The sequence below is a fragment of the Leuciscus leuciscus genome, assembly GCF_965113295.1.
Source record: "Leuciscus leuciscus genome assembly, chromosome: 3".
In the NCBI taxonomy this organism is placed as follows: domain Eukaryota; kingdom Metazoa; phylum Chordata; class Actinopteri; order Cypriniformes; family Leuciscidae; genus Leuciscus; species Leuciscus leuciscus.
The window spans coordinates 19,248,954-19,269,029 of NC_138727.1; the positions used below are offsets into that span (position 1 = coordinate 19,248,954).

The 20,076-nt window shown below is 36.0% G+C and overlaps 1 protein-coding gene across 2 annotated transcripts in view; it reads right to left on the bottom strand.

Moving 5' to 3' along the window:
- The window catches only part of lrba (LPS-responsive vesicle trafficking, beach and anchor containing), a 262,441-nt gene that overhangs the window by 36,828 nt on the left and 205,537 nt on the right, over positions 1 to 20,076 (bottom strand). For both annotated transcript variants that reach the window (XM_082164352.1, XM_082164351.1), the window contains exon 46: positions 18,331 to 18,483. In XM_082164352.1, the coding sequence (XP_082020478.1) occupies positions 18,331 to 18,483 (153 nt within the window). The remainder of the gene's footprint in view (positions 1 to 18,330; positions 18,484 to 20,076) is intronic.

Here is a 20,076-nt window from a genome sequence, read left to right on the forward strand (position 1 = left end):
TCTTATCAGTTTAAACATTCAAGCTGAGAGAGTTTACGGCATAGGGAAGGGCGGATGTGCGCGTGTCATTCAGAACACAAGACAAAATAAGAGCGTTCTTTCAAAACAGAAAATGGCAAAATAATCGTTTTTACTCGATTATACTATTTTGGTGATTGTTGGGAGCAAAAATCGAAATTGAAATCGAAATTCAATTAATTGCACAGCCCTAGTAGTTAGTGAATAAGACGCACTGAAATACCATGTGGCATGACTGCTTAGTGAATTCACCACAGATTGTGACATATTTGTTATTTGTTATATATATATTTTTTTTCACATGCCCAACAACTCATGGAGAGTTCCTCAGAGAACGTAACCAAGTAGCATGGGTAACGGGATCTGTCAAAATGTGCTTTCAACAGTCACAAATGACATAATACACACAAATTACAAGCATATGCTTCCAGGACAGAACCACTGGAGCAAAGCAGATCGTCTTACATGAGCAGGACGAGATATCTTTGCTCCTTTGTTTAGTCTCATCCTCTGCGTGCCATGGGGCGTCTGAGAGCGTTGTTGTTTTCAGAGCTATGATTGTTCTTCGACTGTCAAAACATCGAAACACAAGCTGTTTCTCTCTTCATTAGCCGCCAAAGGAGGGCCTCCGTTTATGACTGCTCATAAAAAACAGCAATTGTGTTAATTTGCTCAAAGCTGTGTGGGCACAAAGGCCTCTAAACGAGCCCAAATGAGTATGAGAAGAGCCTTGATTGTCATTGCTGCCTTGTGTCACATTAATTTCGAGACAAACATTAGGCTCTGCATTTAAACAGCAATTTATATTATTTAAACGCTTACCGGAAGGGTCTTAGCATCACTCATTTAAATGTGAATTCGCTGACAGCTAATTTCGCTTAATTTGCACTCCAAGCTTTCTTAATTAGAACTTTAAATCAGAAGGGCAATGAGAGATGCTGTAAAATGGGGCATTTTGCAATACGACAACAGGTTTGACAGCAGACTGGTTCAGCTCTTGTGCAGTAATAACTTCATGAGTGATATTACAAGATAGCAAAAAGTTCAGAGATGAAACCTAAAACCTAATTTCTTGAGAAATTAAATATTCTGTTTGTTTGTTTTTAGCTTGCACAGTGTGTATGCTATGGAAATTCACACAAAGGTGAGAAATAATTGCTTAGTTTATAATCAGGACGGTACTCACTACTGCTCACTCTATATGGAAATTCTATACTTTATACTACACTACTATTGTAAATAATTTTAAGGTTACATATTTTTAAATAAAAAAAGAAATATAATAAAATAAAATATAAACAAAACATTTAATACATGTAATATTTGATAAAGGGTTTAATATTTTTCTCTTTCATTGTCTTACTACCAATGCACAGCATCTATATCACAAGCACTTGCCTAAAACATGCAGATTTATTCCAGTTAATCTATTTGTCTACAATTTTATTAAAAAGAACCTGTTCCTCTGAGTCTTTGGATGGATTTATTTAGTTTATTATGTGGATGGATTGACCCCGCATTGTTCCACGACTTGTCTGTTTCCAAACTTAATACAGGGGTTGATGGGCATTTAATGTGGGCCTCCATCTTGTGTCAATCAGCGAGGGGAAACAAAGAGGGGGACAATGTTATTGGACACCAACTCTCCAGAGGACTACCTTTATGTTAATCAAGGAACTCTAAAATCAGGAATGAGATGGGAACCCCGCTCAGGGAGACCTGACCTCATCAGAGATGCAGAGAGCGTTTGGTAGGGTCTCCTGAGGCAGGGGTGTCACTCTGAACCCATGCTCTTTCATCAAAAAAGGAGGGGGAGATGTGTACCTACAACATTAGATTCCTTTTTAAAAATGACTACACCATTCACGTTAACCCAGAGGGCATGTCCGTATATAAAATAAATGTAAGTGTTTTTGCAGTAAAATGTCAGGTTAAGATGTTTAATATGACAGAAGACTCTTTTTTATAAATGTGTCTGTCTCTTACAAAGCCAAAGACAAGCAAACATTTTTTTTTTACCAGTTCACAAAACAAAAACAAAAAGCCCAAACCAAGCTTTTCTTTTTTCTTTTTCTTTTACTGATTGGCCAGTTTACAAAACAAAACACGTTTTAAAGATTTCTAAAGGATCGGAAACAATATTAATAAATGTGTGGCGTGTTCTGCCAGTGCAGGTTTTTAAAATAATAGTTTTAACAGGTATGACAATTCTGTAATTATTTACTCATTCCGCTGTCGTTTCAAAATTGTATATCTGTTGTAGAATAGACAAATATAAATATTTTTTATGAATTGTCATTCAGAACTTGCTATATAATGACAAAGAACACAAAACAGTCTCATAAAACTATTAAAAAAAAAACTTTTGGGATGACATGAAGATTATCAATGGACTTTTTTTTTTTACTGTTCATCATAAAATGCTATCTTATGCCTAACGCTTAAGCCTTTGACAACTTTTATAATATTTTTATGGTCCTTCTGGAGCTTGACAGCTTTGGTCACTATGAACTACTGTTCATATGATTATTAAAAAAAAAAATCCACACGGAAAAATATCAGTATACGGGTCTGGAATGACACGAGGGAGAGTAAATAATAAAAATCTTAATTTTTTTGGGTGAACTATTGCTTTAAATTCATGTATATGTACAAAAGAGGCCCAGGAGTGTGTAAGATGCAGCTCATTAAGACTGCTCATATCTGGAGAGCATTATTGATGTGCCAATTAGTAGATGCAGTATGTCCCATAAAATCCACTGGGAATCATCAGCATTATGGAAATGTGTGTGTATGTGTTTGTGTGTGTAGAGGTACTGCCGACTGTGGGGTGAGGTTTCACAGCTGCTGGATACAAAAAATGGATTACATTTTATTTCAGCACTGCTTTTGTACAAAGGAGAAATGCTACTGTAAACGCAACAAAGAATACATTTGAGCTTGGCTGAAAACAAAAAGCACTTTGAAAAAAATTGTTATGGAATAAATAAAGCAAATATCGTAAATTTAACGCAAACACAAATGACACCGGAAACTAGCAGATTTAGTAACTTATAATACCACCTCACATTTGGCAAAAACTGACAAACTGTAAAGGTAAAAAGCATATTTGTGTAATGGTACCATGATCTATTCTCTTCTCTGAAGGAACCAAATTACGACCAAGTCTCAACTCTGGGAGTATCTGAAAGTTATGGAAATGTCATTTCCAAAAACTACTTCAAACTTTAGTTTTATGTGCAAACTGACAAGCTCACAGAGACATAAAACAGGATTGAAGACTTTGTTATAACAGATCTTACATTTTTTCCCCTATTTTTATTTTTTACAGAGAAACCCTACAGTACACATAGTACTGTTGGACACTAATGATACTTTCAAACATGTCTTTTTACGAGATGGATCTTTCTGAGCTCTTTATGACTTTCATTGACCATTTCCCTGTCTTTAGCAGCCCTTTAAAAGCATTTTAAGGACTTAGAGGTAACCTGTCTGTGGCCATGTTAAAATGTCACATAACAAATCAATCTGGCTGTTTTGCATTAGAATACAGGGCTGTCAAGGGAGAAGGAGTGAGATGGCGAACACACGAGCAGACGGGATTATTTCATTGGCAGCTGGATCGTGCAGTATTGATTAAGAGAGATTATAGTGGCACTAATCACGCATGTGGACTGTGCAATGAGACTATGACACAGTGACAGACAATGCAAATGAAACCCATGAGTCTAATACGGAACAGATTGTGAAACTCAAACTGTGAAATGTTGTTTCAACTCAAATCAATATTTCATGTCTATTTATTTATTTATTTATTTGAGGAGTAGTCGGATAATAAGGATATCATACAGTTAGTTGATCTCTAACGCAAAAGTATTCCATTCTGGGCTAAGACAAGGGACCTGATGTATAAACCTTGTGTACGCACAAAAAAGGCATTGAAATGTGTGTACGCAATTTTCCACGCACATATTGGGATTTATAAAAAAATAAACTAGGTGTAAATGTGCGCACTGTACGGACACTCTAGACTGTGCGTACACACTCTTTTACTGGAGTGAGCGAAGTAATGAAGCAAAACAGTATGATTTAAACTCTGTTTTACATCTGATATGATCATATCATTATTGGAGTTAAGCACGGATATTTCATGAAATCTTTTTCCAGAAGTTACAATATTTTAATATGAATTTAAATAGAAATATTTGTAGTGGATGCACTGCTTTTGAACACTTTTCCTGTGGAATGCTGTGTTTTAATGTTTTAACTACAGCGAGGATTGCTTGGTGCATGATAATTCCGCTTTGAATTGTGTTCTAAATAGCAGAACTCATGTTCTGAGAAAATATTTGCGTGCGAATAATGATCAATGATGCGCAATAACTCCGTCTAAGCAGATGGCTTAGCAGCATAGACAGAAGGCCTATAACGACCGACACTGAAGGACTCGCTCGGTGATCGAACGGTCCATTGGCCAGTTTGAATAAATTCGAGTGTGCTGCTGGTGTCCTGCACAGACAGACAGTAGCCGAATGATAACCATTTTTGGGGTCTTCCCAATATTGTGAAAAATACTATTCTATTTGAAGGATAGAATTTGAAGGAAACTGTAAGATATGCACGTTAAAAACCATAAATAAGTAAACCATCTTAAAATGTATGTTTACCTTACAGAAAAAATTGCATACATTTGATTTAAATTTTAATTAAAATAGCCTCCTATTTGGCCAGTGGAAAAGATTCTGGCGTATACATGGTTTTATAAATCTGAAAAATGTTGTGCATACGCAAAATCTAGCTTTTGTGTGTACGCACACTTTTAGGATAAAATCTACGGAAAGTTTTATACATGAGTCCCCTGATCACATTGTCAGCATTTATTTTACAATAGCTACCAGGTGATTGTACTGACGACAGTATAAATAAACTTATACCGTTCTTTATCTACAAATGACTTTTTCCACAGTACACAAGCAAATTCCTGCAAACTGTAAACCGTAATTGTTATTGAGGACACCTGTAATGATAATCGTCCACCAAAGGGGATAAGCAATATCAGAAGAAATGGCGATATGGGTGTGACTATACTGCATTTCTGAAATACCATCACACATACCCGATCTATCGGGATGTTCCCAAAGCCGAATACCTCATTTGGAAAGGCATAAATAATTACTTTAAAATGAATAACGAATTCAATCGAATAATAGAAAATGCAGTCATTCCTTGTTCTTGCTAGAAAACAGGTGAGCATGACAGCAGCACACAATATTAATCAACTAAGATAATCAACTAAAATGACAATGTAATAGTTAGTGTGTAATAGTGAGTGAATGCGTAAAATCTATGAATGAAACAGTCCATCCTCACTGTCCATTCTCAGCCATTAGGCTGGTTATTCACAGCAAACCTGCGTACGTCAGTGGTTGTATGTACTGTGTTACCGGAACTGAAAATAAACCGGCTAACCGTTCAACAACCAAAATTAGATGTTTTTTCTAGAACGTGCAGTCTACAAAATGACTGACCTGGAACCCCTGATTCAAGATCAAAATCACGGATAAGCTCTGGAAGTTATTACTTCACCTCCCCATATAAAACTAATTCCGTCTGAATAGGCCTAAAAACGAACCTATAATTAGAGGTAGCAGAACAAGACCCTTCATCCCAGAATGCATCTGGCTGAGGTGCAGTGGAGAGGGAATTATTTGGATAGCTGTTCAAGAGTGGCAGGGCCTCTCAAATGACTGATTCACTCTGGTTAGAGTGTGAGACAAGCATGTGTGTGTGTGTCCATGGCACACAAAGAATGATTAGAATAGATGGCTGTGTTAATTAACTTCTACTCTGAGCTCCTTAAGTCTATAGAGAGTAACTGATCAGGTAATGATGTATTCTTATTCTGTGAGTGAGAGTGTAGGAGAGTGTGTGTGGTAAATATTACACTGGGAGAAATAAGAGTATAATTTCAGTACTCCTGTTTATTTCAAACAATGGTAAAGCTTTAAAATAAGGTTCAATTTGCATTAGTTAATACATTAAAAACTAACAATGAACAACACTTATTTGTATGTTAAATAAATATGTTAATTTATATTATTTCATAATACATCAACTGTTGTTAATGTAAACCTTGAAATGTTAAAAATGTATTAGCAAATTAAATTAAATTTAATTAGAAATTAACATTATCAATGAACAATGCTTTTGCAGCATTTATTAATTTAGGCTAGTTCATGATATCTATAGCATCTATAATCTTAACGAACCGAACCTTTAGCCAAACAGTCAATGGAACACTGAGCTCTACAAACTAATTAGAAACAAATAAATAATAAATAATACATAAATAGCTAAATAAGCAAATATATATACATTTATTATATAAGATTGGAAAGAGCACTTTTTAAGGACTAGTTATTTACGGTCTCATGACTATAATCCCAATAATTCAGTTTAAAACTAGATTCTGTTTGGGGTCAAACTGCTGCTAAAATATTTAACCATTTCAGTTCCACTTTCACTCATGAAAATTAATTTCCCTTTAAAGTTCAGTTACTGTCTTTGATCGGTCATCAATAAGCACATATACATTAAAAAAATAGAGACTGTACACTTTGATGACCTTTCCTATTTCCAGTGGAATGCATTATTAACCCTAGAAAAGCCCAGGCCAATGTCATACATGAGTATATCATTCTCTGCCTATTACGGCTGGGGTACATGTAAGGTGACCCTGAGAATCCCCAGAAGTTTAACAGGACAGAGTCATATGAAGCAGCAGTAAATTAAGATGCTCTGCTGTTGGTGTGAATGTTGATATCTAGGGTCAGTGATTTCCATGATGGATGCCCTAAACTTGTCGTCCTTGTCGGGGCTGGTTTGAAATGCAGACGGGGTGAGAGTGATTGTGTGTGTATGCTTGAGAGAGAGGCCAATGAGTTTCACCCATGCTGAAAATTAATTTCTCCATTTATTCACAGGACATGCTTGAGTGAATGACTGTGAAGGAGAAATCCAAGGCTAAGGTGCATTTCTTCCTATCCCACAACAAACAAACGTGCTAGCACGCACATCAACAGGCTGGTCTTTCAAACCGGAGAAGAGAGGAACTTCAGGAGTCTTGTAAAGTGGGTGAGTGTGTCAGCTGCAGTGGATCACAGTATTTCACAGGCTCCACTCTACTCCCTACATTACATCACACAAGAGGAGGAATCATCATGACAACACAAGCAGATACTGTGCAGACACATGCACTCTATTCCACTATCAGAAGCTGAAATGGTAAAGGAAACAAACATAGTGCGAAGCGGAGGGCAGATTCTGAGAAATATCTGTCTTCATGTCATCTATGCAAAACCGATTAGTAAGAAAGTAGTCATTTAGCTCACACCTTGATTTAAACTGTACACAGTGAAAGGTTTACACTTTATTTAAACACTAAAATGAGTATTTTATACTTGTGGTCAAGTGGATTTGGAGTCTCTGTCAGTGTTACTTTAGTAGTATTTATATTATATTATCGTGTTTATTAATATTTTGAATTAGCTTTTATTTTTATATTTTCAGGTTACACTTTAATTATTTTTATTCTAATATTCATAAAAAAAAAAGTATGTTCTTTTGTTATATTCTTTCTCATTTCTGTTAGTTATTCTATTATTTTTATATTGGTAATTCAGTTTTAGTTTTATTTCCTGTAGTAATTTTATGCATCATGTAAAGGCCAATCCAAGCTTGGTTGTTTACAACTGTGGTTGGTAGTTGGTAGGCAAAATAACCCAGCACTGAGGAAAAAATGCCCACATTTGGTTGGTGACATCATTTTCCCAGCCTGTTAGTATTGACAGTTAAGGTACAGTAGCCACATCAGCACTAGCGATGACAGCGTGAGCTGAGATGGATTAAGACATGGCTATAGATGTGTTTGAACAGAAAAGAATGCGTGAGGAGATGAGAGGAGAATGCAAACACTGATGACCTCTGACACAGCAGACGTCTGTGGTCTTCATATGGAGACATGCAGCCTGTAGACGGGCTGTGGGAAACACAGGAGTTTCGTGACAAAGTTCGCTATAAGACATGACTCAGACTCATCCTCTCAGTTTAGATGTCTGCTGCTACACGTGTTCGGCTCTTGTGATGAAACTTAAATCAAAGGCAGTACCAAACCTCAAGCTCAACTCAAAGATGGTCATGTGATATCACCATTATATTGAATATTAGAATATTATGTTGACCTTCAGTTCCCACACAAGGCAACAACACTTAATGGACTCACCCAAAATCCCAGCACACTTTAGTAAGTGCAAAAAGCTGTCATCATATAAATCTGACAAACTTCAGGACGCTGCGTTCACGGGTGTATGTCGGTCTTGTGCATGTTTTTGCTCAACTTAAAATGACACTTGTCTCTCAGCAAAGTGTGAGCTTGATTTAATGCCGAATCAGTTATCGGTCCCAGCTGGCATGCACAAAAAACTAAAAAACTAAATTGGTGTAGGACTTATTTTTAAAGTATTTTCACTCAGAAATTGCTAGTAAATTTCACAAATAATTACAAAGAAACAGCACGTAACACTATGAATTCAACTTCAAAAATAATTTTTATAGTGTAGACTTCAACATAGTCTAACACTAAAAAAGCTTGTAAAACACTAGACTGTTCATTTCACAAATGTTCTAACAGAATAATACAAATATTGTCATCCAAATAGTTAGCAAACACAAATACTTGACTATGTGACACAGTACCTCTGTTCCAAAACCTATTGAGCCAACACTGGCAGCATCCTAACTGTAAGAGAAACTCATATGTGACTGATGTGGACATTCTAAACAGAAAACAACTCTACATGCCACACAACTAACATTTACATATCAAGTAAGATGACATAAATATTAAGTTGTAACCAAGAGTAGACGTCGTTGTACCACAGCATCATGTCCTGGTTTTGGAGCATATCAAATTCTTTTCATCACTCCGCCAATTTCCTACACTCAGCAAATACACCCTGACATTTGTGAAAGCAAACATGCATGCATCTACAAGCTCTGTGATTCTTTACAACAGTCCCCTGTCACTGCCCCACTCTTCAGATCATAAGGGCATGTGCACATGCTCTCTGTGGATGATCAATTGTCATCAGCATTAATTTCCTCAGTATAATATGACTTGAGTCTGGTGGCGTGGAGCTCAGGAAAAAAACTAGGTAGGTTTCTTTGAGCGTCTTGGAGATGTTGCCGCAATTCTTCTGGATTTAGTCAGTCTCAGTTTTTTTCTGTTTCTTCATGTAATCGCAGACAGACTTGATGATAGTGAGATCAGATCTCTGTGTGGAGCATACCGGCTGTTGTCAGACTCCACTTGCATACAAAAATCGAACTGGATTATTACAATAAAGGGATACTTCACCTCTGGAAAGATGAATGTGTATTTAAAATAGGTCATTTATGTAGAAGAAATGTGAAGACATTTTTGAATTTGGAGCTTTCTAGATTGAGAAAAGCCAGAAAATGTGCTTCGCTGCCCTAGGAGGCCACTCCCAAGCCACGCCTCCCGGTTAGAGAGCGCAGTTGAAAACAACAAGGTTAGGCTACTAGTGAGTCTCCGTGACGAGTTTGCCCGGGATATCGAGATCGTCCAAAATGTCCGGGATTCGGCTTTTGTGTTCTACAGTCGCCATTCATCATGTTTACTGTGGCGAGCAGGACGAGGCTGAGAGCCGCGGGAGAAAGGCGCGAGGCCGGTGGCGTCATTACTGAGATGCGCCGGTCTCCTATCTCTCACGGAGGAGCGGGAATTTTCTTAGCAATGTTAAAACGCACATCAGCCGATCACTTGTTTAGCATTCATGTAAACACTACATTCAGATTCACCAATCGGAATGAATTCAGTTCGATTGAAACAAAAGGTGTGCATGTAAACAATTAATGGCGACTGCAGAAAGCAAAAGCCAAATCCCGGACATTTTGGACGATCTCGACGGCCGGACATGTCCGGGAAACAGAGGATGGTAACCCCTACTACTCAGCTTTCTCCTACTACTCAGCTTTCTCCACAGAACAAGAGCCTGCTAGCTTAGCTTCCAAAGAAAGACGGCTGAAACTATGTGTACATTCTGTGAGTGAGATCCCACCCTCTATGGGCGGGTTGAAAACATGCGGGGCAGCCCCTCCTACTGGCTGTAGTCTTTAGCCTCTTGCCAGAAAATCCTCCGATGACGCAAAATGACGATTTTTGCGTCATCGGAGGATTTTTTCCAGACAAAAAATACATAAATCTGTCATCTCAGGGGGATATGAGGGTGGAAAGCACGGTAATTCGAAAATACTACAGGTTTTCTACTAATACAAAGCTTATTGCTAAATCCTGAAGTATCCCTTTAATGGCAAAATGAATGTTTGGAAATGTAAACTGATATTTCCTTCTGACACACTAGAGCAAAAGATATAAATAACGCTTAAAACCATTTTTTTTTGTGAAAATACTAACGTGTACAGTACTGTATATATACAGACTGGGAAAATAAACTGGGAACTATTATTATGATGTAAAGTTTATGTTTGCAGACTTAATATCAGTTCAGTTACCAACTAGTTGCTCATATTTAAAATGTATACAGTTGTAATCAAAAAAAGTATGCAACCCCCACTGCAAATGTTATGACCTCCATCAAATGAGATTTATAATCAGACACCAGCTTCTGGCAGCGTTTCTGAGGAATCTTAACCCATTTGTCATGAGCAATGGCCTCCAGTTCAGTAATATTCTTGAGTTTGCGGGCTGCAACCGCCTCCTGTTCCTTGTTTGTGAACGGCGATGATATCTTCTCTTAAATTGTTGGACCATTCTTTTGATATCATTTGACATAATCTTTTGATGTCCATTCTGATATTTCTAACATGCATGATATTTCAAACGTGACACTCAACAAACCTAGCCAAATCAGATATTTTGTGTGTTCTAACTCAAGCACACCTGGTGCAACTAATGAAGCCCTTGATTAGTTGCATCAGGTGTGCTTGAGACGACACCTGTTTTGCAGATTTGTGCTGTTAATTTTGAGACTGCAGTAGTCATTAAAAGTTGCATTTTCAGTTGAATTTGAGGAAACCACTTGAAACATTTGTTGTGTTGAGCTATTTCAATTACTTTTGTTTGATTTGTTCATTGCAAACAGCTGAAAGTCTGTAAAGTATTTCGATTACAACTGTATGTCTGCTGCAATAAATGAATCAATTAACAATGACAAAAAGTAAAATAAGAAGATTTGCACTTAGTGAACTGAAGCGTATATTTGCTTCCTGTGTTTTGCAGTAGTGGTACACTATGTACTGTATGGCAACTACTTCTCATACTAGATGATCTTTTAATGACGGTGAAGCTTAAAATGACAGACAGTTTAATGCATATCCCACACTGGTTTGTGATAAAACATGAATATGAATGACATGCTTCTTAACATCTATGTTATTCGATTCTGTAATTTGCCAACTAACAAAAGGCATTTGGCAACTAAATGTTTTTAACGGTCTCAAGTCATTTTTAGTCTAAAGCCTTGGAGTGGTTACTAGCTGTGATATGAGTTTAGTTAAAAGGTATAAAACATGCAGTTTACACAATTTGTACTGCAATAAGACCAGTATGGTACTTTTCCAGTAAATGGTCATGCCTGTAAATAGCTGATGCAATACTAAACAGTTAAATCCAATATAACACAAATATTAACACCTTTCTCACTCTACTGCCACTTACAGTTAATCAACATCAATGTCAACACATGATAAGCAAGTACTAGTATGTTAGTTAGCATCACTAACCACAGTTGTCCTCTAGGCTGAAAACATCTCCCTTATAATTCTTGAGGATCTTTTTGAGGTTTATGGAGAGCAACCTGGTCCAAGGTCAATGCACAGTTAAGTCTACAATCACCTGCCACTGCTACGGTTATATCTGGGTGAATATGTGATGAAGGATTAGTCATGTATTGTGGAATGTTCTTTAGCATGACAGTGGCCAGAGCAGACTTGTTATCTGGCGGGTGGGATCAAGTTCTTAACCTCTCCCTCGACCCTGTGGTAAAAACAACAATCGCTGCTGATGTGAGTGTCGCGTGACATCAGAAAGGGAGGGAAGGCTATGAGAAGAGAGGGAAATATTTTTATTTCAGCAGGGGTCTGTTTAAAATACCCATTTAATCCAAAAGACATCCTTAAACTTATGTATTTACAATGCTCATGAATCCTGCCCAGTGTGAGCACCGTTTAACATAACAGGACCCAGGGAAAAGACAGCTTGTAGAGAGTAGGGGAAACACATCATTTGGGAAACTTGCTTAAAAACATTATTTTTCATTATATTTAATTATATTTACGATTAGTGCTTCAGAAATTACACATTACAGCTTCAAAGGTGCACTCAGTGTTTTGAGTTTTATGTTATGCTGGTCAATATGGTACTGTAGTAATCTTGGATCTATCTACTGACATCACATGACATGGATTCAGCATCAAGCAAAAGTAGAAAATAGTTTTCAGATATTGATGTAATTTTAACCAGCCATAATTAATTAATTCTGTGAGCAAAGGTGTCCAACAACATGGGGTTACTAAGTTAAAGTGAGTAGTGTTCAATTTGTCATATGATGTTAACATGTTGACCTGCTCCATGTAATACTGGAAATGACTAATCAGCAGTGGCATAAAAACGCTACTGAATTCACAGCATAAAATATACAGTATGACCACTGTTGAACAATTCTAGAATAAATGTATATTTTGACCTAAAGCTTTTTAGCGAATCAAAACCACATAGCACAACCAGTGTAGTCTGATTCCAGAACAAATTACTCTTATGACCAATGCATTAGCCAATGACAACAAATAAGACAGTTCAATAAATGAATAAGTGAATGAAGGAATTAATGAAAGATTCAAATTTTTTACTGTTTATTTATTTTTTGTTTTTTTATATATAGTAAGGGCTAGTTACTGGATTGCAATTATGACACCTCTAACATCTGTTAAAAGTAATTAAAAAGCTTTTAAAATTAATGAATTACATTTATTTATAATATTTATATCTGGTCCATTCTGATATCATACTTTGGCAACAGACAGCTGAGGACAATAAATGCAATACAAAATATATTTGCTTCTGAATCAATAATGGAACCAATAAGAAAGCAGAATTGTTAGGAAACTGAATCTTTAGGGACATATTTCTGGGATCATTTTAGGTTGAAGCATATTAAGACTAGATCAGTTATCTTTTATAGTTATTCAGTGGAACTGTTAACAACTTAAATGGATGGTTGCAATATACAAATTCTGATTTATTCATTTAATTAAACCTTTTAAGTTGCAAACATTATTTTGTTGAGTTCTGTCGAAGTAATATTGTTGATCATTAGATTAACTTAATATTGTGTGTGATGTAAACTCAAATTTCTGCGTTGATTTAAAAAAAAGTTGTAGCAACTTAATAAAATTGTCTTGATAACTTGAAATTGGGCAGTGGATTTCTAGTTCCAGCATGCTTTGCATAGGACTAGATATGGAGAATTAATGTTGAAATTAAGCGTTAAATTATTTTACATTTTGTTTTGTTTTAGTGAAAGGAAAGACCTGTTAGTGTTTAATGTTGTTTGACATTTAAATGAGTTTCTACTATATTGAAGTTTTGTGGTTACCATTGTGCTGAAAAATAGATACATGAATGTAAACTACATTGACCATAAGCAATGACTGCACTAATGCCAGTGACAAATAAACTTGTTCATTAAACTTACATGCAAAATAAGTTACGTTTAGCATGTTCTATACTTGCTGTGGATTTTAACTGAATGAAATTATTAAGAAATTATTAAGTTCCTCTAATGTAGTTTGTTGGTTGAAAGTAATTTCATTAAAAGTTGTCATAACTCGAAAAAATTTACGCAAAAAGTGTTATTTTTTAGTTTTTTTGTATGAGCCAACAGATTATTTTGCATTATGTTGAGGAAATTATTTAGCTGTTCAGAGGATACATAGGCGCTCACAAAAACAGTATGTACCAATGGTGAGTGCAGTTATTTCTGCAAGCATGCATTTAGCGTGACTTGTGCAGATTGCAGTTTAATTAGCTGTTAATCATCTATACAACATAAATGACCAAGTGTGTGCACCATGCTGTTTTCTGGCCATTAGTGACAGATGAGCTAAAGAGTGTAGCAGGCCATTAGCTCTCTGCTGCATGTGTCTGTCTCTGACTGAGTCTGCGCCCTCATTACAAATGTAGCCCATTGTAGCAGAGTAGAACAGCTGACATCCCCTAATGCCAGCTATAAGTCATCAGCGGTGCTCATGCCCACTTTACACACACACACACACACATAACACACACACACACACACACACACACACACACACACACACACACACACACACACACACACACACACACACACACACACACACACACACACACACACACACACACACACACGCACGCAAGCACGCACGCACACACAAGAGAGACGGAGAAGATCATGTTAATGAGAGGTTTCTGGGATGTAAATAACTGCTGACAGAGAGCGGTAAGAGATCAGAGCATTTTTTTGGATTATGAAAAGATCAACTGAAAAATCGAATTACTGGGAAAGAGGATAAAACCTGTGACTTTACTTGCAGAAGAGTGTCTGCTGAGCTTCACTAACAAGATTCAACACAACATTTGTAGACACCACAGCTAAGCGTAGAGCACATGGAACCTTATGATTCATACTTTTTTTCTTGCAAAAACAAACAGTCAATAACAAGGACTGTTCAAAAGAGAAAGATCAAATTGTCTTCATAAGTAACACAAGCGAAAACATATCATATGTAGACTGATACAAATGTACCTAGGTCAGAATTTATTCTCATGAGCACAAAACTCCTTAAAACTGCCCCTGCAATATCAACAATCCTTTTAACACTTCTATATTTTTGTATAATATTATCACATTGTGGACAATGATTTAATGGCTAACTTATTTTATAAAATGAGGATAAAATTAATAATACAGTAAATAATTAGTAGATGTGTCACTACTTTGGCCACTTTGAAGGGTGAGTTCACCCCAAAATTAATTCTGTCATCTTTTACTCACTTTTTATTTATCTTCAGAACAGAAATGAAGATAGTTTTAATATTTTCTCATTATTTTTGTCCATCCATTGAAAGTACAAAAATACACAATTTAAAGTAATTAATATGAGTCAAGCAGTTTAATGTAAGTTGCTTGACATGCAAGAAGAAACCTTGTGTGTTTTTGTGTGTCAGGTAAGCACCTTAGAACTTCTGTGTTTACTATATTTGATGTGCTTTATCTATGTGTGTTGATCAATATTGATTTATGAATAAAAACCTAAATTAAATCTGTTCAACACAGATTTGAAGTTATGCGTCACTTCAGCACACTTTGATCATACTGCTTGATTCATATGGAATACTTTTACAATGTCTATTTGTACTTTGGTTTTGGCAGTGTGAGGTTATATATTATTACAAAAATATAATATGATTTTTTTTTAATGTTTTGAAAGAAGTTGAATATGCTCATAAGCATTTACTTGAACAAAGTACTTTAAAAATGTAATAATTTGAAATATTGTTCCAATTTAGAATCACACTTTCTTTTTTTAATTTCTTGTAAAATGTAGTTTATTCTTGTGATAGCAAAGCTGAAGGATCTCATGTCATGTAGACATATTACAGGCTACAATCTGCCCCTGCATTTAGTTTAGATTGTGTCAGAAGATGTAATGCACTGTACAGAAGCACTTCCATGCACTTAGTTGGCAGGCAGAGTCTGTGATATAAGGCCAATTAATACAGTACGGGTGTTGCTCACAACAGTACAATTATTTTCCTATAGCACATTCACACATCAAATAGCATCTGATAGTGATCAAACAGCTAAAGTCTGTGCAACCCTACACGCAGAGTGTGTATATCTGTGTGCAAGTCAGAACAGTTTCATTGGATGAGGGGGTTTGTGTGTACTTGTTTAACTTACACTGTGAGGACCAAATGTCTCCACAAAAATAGTAAAACCTGAGATCACGTGACCAGCCAGCGGTCCCCATGAGGGAAATGGATTAATAAACATACTAAATTATGATTATTTGAAAATGTAAAAATGCAAAAAGGTTTCTGTGATTGGTAGGTTTAGGAGTAGGGTTAGTGTAAGGGGATAGAATATACAGTTTGTACAGTATAAAAATCATTATGTCTTTAGTCCCCATAAAGATACCGGAACCTAACGTGTGTGTGTGTGTGTGTGTGTGTGTGTGTGAGAGAGAGAGAGACAGAAAGAACTGAATGAAAGCATCAGACTAATATCAGTGTTGTAATTATCACCATAAAACAGGTCACAGGACTTTCAGTGGATGGACAAAAAAAGATAAGAGAATTTTGAAAATATCATAATTTGTGTTAAGACTGGGTTTAGATCAACATGAAAGTGAGTAAATGATCTCAGAATTGTAATTTTTTGGTAAACTAACCCTTCAAGTGTATCTGTTTGGAAAGTGGGAAAAAGTTGATTCAGCAAAAAGAAAAATTGTCAAGCTTTTAGAAGACAATTTTACAACACTAATAATGTTAGAACACTAATAATGAACTTTGCTTGTCAAGTTCATGTAATGTAATATGTTATAATGGTCAATGTACAGCACTGTAGGTTAACAGGGATGGTATTTCCATTACATGCCTGCCCATTTACTTCACTCGATTCCTGCTGTTCAGATCAATAGTAAATCTTCACACTGGACCAAGTCAATCAATCCGTGTTGTGTCTCTCTGTGTTGCTCTATACATTGAGCTTAATTGAGTGTTAGTAAAAATGATATAAATCCTGATACAGGAAAGTGAGGAAATGGAAGCTCATTACAGATGCATCAGCTGTATCACCTATCATTTGCATATTGTAAGGTACAGTGTATAACAGAAATTGATAGGATAATAGGTAGTACTGAGAAGTTGGTATCACACTGATCTAAGAGCAGTTTTGAGGTAAGAATAGTCAGAACAGTTGAACGCAGGGTGGGATTAGTGCTGGCTAGCTGTGGTAGTACAGTAGCTGCCCATACAGGAGAAATATTTTTTTTTACTAACTCTTTTGTTTGAATATACTGTCAAATATAATGCATTCCTGTGATGGCAAAGCTGAATATTCAGCATCATTTTCAGCATCATTACTCCAGTCTTCAGTGTCATGATCTTTCAGAAATCACTCTAATAGGCTGATTCATTGATTAAGTAACATATCTTATTATAATAAATGTTGAAACCAGCTGTGCCTCAATATTTTTGAGGAAAACATGATTTCCAGGATTCTATGATGAATAGAAAACTGTCAATAATATCCCTGCTAATATTTATTTCACTGAATTTTAAATGAAAATAATAATAATAATAATAATATTCAGAATATTGGCATCCAATGGTCTTCTTCACAGTCACACCCATATTTAAACGTAGCTGTCACTCCTAAAACTTTTCACTGTGTACATGACCTAATTTGCTAACATAGTGAAAGCAAAAGCAACACAATATCAAGACAGTAAAATAAACTAGAGCAGGGGAATGTACAGATACTGCTGAGGATGACAGCTTATCCTGAAGATATAAGAGCTTTGACAATAAAGGATCTCATGTCACCATTAATCTGCACTTATTAAAGGTTACAAGCTGCCCATGCAGTTAGTTTAGATTGAACACTTGACACACTGCACAGAAGCATTGGCATGCTATTTAAGTCTGTGATATAAAGCTAATTAATGCAGCACCGGTGCTGCTCAAAACAGTGCAATCAGTACGCCTGTGACTACTAATGTCCTATAGCACATACACACATCAAAGAGCAACCAGCACTTCACCTGATAGTGATCAAACAACTAAAGTCTGTGCAACCCAACACAAGGACTTAGTGAAAGTGTGTGAACATCTATGTGCATGTCAGAACAGTGACATTAGATGAGGGGGTTGTGGTTGTGTGTGCGACAGAGAGAGAGAGAGAGACACACACACACACAGAAAGAGATGATTAATGGGAGAGTCAGATTGATATCAGAGTTGTAATTATCAGCATAAAACAGGTCACAGCGTTAGCACACACACACACACACACACACACACACACACATATGGATACAAAGAGAAAGACACTCTGGCCATAGCAACTTGCAATCATCACTTTAACCGCAATTTAATAAGGGAGATAAAGAAAGATGGAGAGAGACAGAGAGAAAGAAAAGAGATGGAGACACAAAGAGTGAACGTACGAGTCGGTTGATGCGTACGAAATCCTCAGGACTCTTGGCCCAAGGCGGCAGCTCCACATCTGACACCACCGTCCCATCATCCATCACTCCCAGATTGTAATTATTGGAGTTGACAAACATCTCTGGGAGGTAATAGAACTCAGGGATCAATTCCTGTGAGAGAGACAAAAAAATATATATATATATATATATTTTTAACAACACATTTCACATTATTAAATTATGAAATAATTAGATTAGGGCTGGCAATCGATTAAAAAAATGTTATCTTAATTATTCTCAAAGGTTTTGGTAGCTGATGCATTAACTTTAGCTAATTTTTAAAGAAAGAATAAAATAAAATAAAAAACTGTAAATATGTATAAAAATATAATTAAAGTTGTTTTTATGTCTCAAAAAAAAAAAAAAAAAAAAGTGTCAGGGGATGACCCAAACTCAGAATAGTCTCTGTCTGTCAATCATTTAGCATGTTCGGGTTTTCTGACATCATATTTACAACGTATTTAATTAATTGCATGCCTTAATGCAATAATTTTAACAACCCTAAATTAGCTATACTTCACACACTTAAAAAATTTAAAAAATGTATTTATTAAATCAAATGTAATAATTCATTCCAAACAAGAAAGTAAACAGGAAAGAAATGTTGTTTACTGCCTAATACAGATGTATCCAGTTTCAAGTATTTCAAAACATACTAGATAGCTATACAATATAACATCAGGACTGGAGGAATCAGTTATTCCTTATTTGAATCTTTAGCCTTTAATCTGTGCCACGCTGCCACTCTGAATGAATGATCCGGTTGGAACTATTCCAGTTTTATATTTTAAAATCTTTACAGAAAGTGCGACTGCACGTCATCCTAATAAAGAACATCAAAACAGCAGTGCAGAGGTACACTGCAGTCAAAGCATGGCAAATATCACTAAACCGCTTTCTTCCTTTATGACAAGCTTGGGCGTCACATTGTTTTAAAAAGTGGTGAGGAAAGTTAGTGACATAATGAAATCACAAGGTTAAAGCTTTTGAATATTATTCAGGTTTTACAGAAAGAATTTAACAATCTTTTACTGTGTAACTAAAGTGTTTTCTGATCAATTCAAGTGCTCAAAAATAGCACGTCATTTAGCACGTCAACTTAATTCCAACATCTGACCCTGTCAATTCATAATAAGACAGAAATAGAGTTAAAGTTATGGGTAAAAATATCGGCCATCAAATTAAAATGGTTAACTTGTACTTGGTATCACCCTCAATTTCTATTTCATTCCACTCTTCTATTCATCTGTCTCTCTGCATCTTATTATACCTTATACATTCATATACACACTCACATATACACACTCGAGCTGAAAGTGTTAAGTTAGTACTAGGAGCATAAACAAGCTCTTGCTCTGCAGAAACACAAGTCCCCTGGGAGAACCATCTAACTGACAGTCTATCACACACTCTGTATCACAGACTGGTATCTGAACTTACTGAATCTACTGTTCTCTAGGATGGGTCCATGCAAAGGTTAGAGCAGTGGTTCTCAAACGTTTTTGGTCGCGCCCCCCTTTAAACCTTTAAAAAAATCTGGCGCATATATATATGAATAATATATATATATATATATATATATATATATATAAAAGCGGAAAGTTTTTTTTTTTTTACATTGAAAAACGTGCAATGAAAAACAGGAAAAGTTTCAATTTGTCATGTCATTGAATCATAACAGTAAGAGAGAATAATAGACCAGAA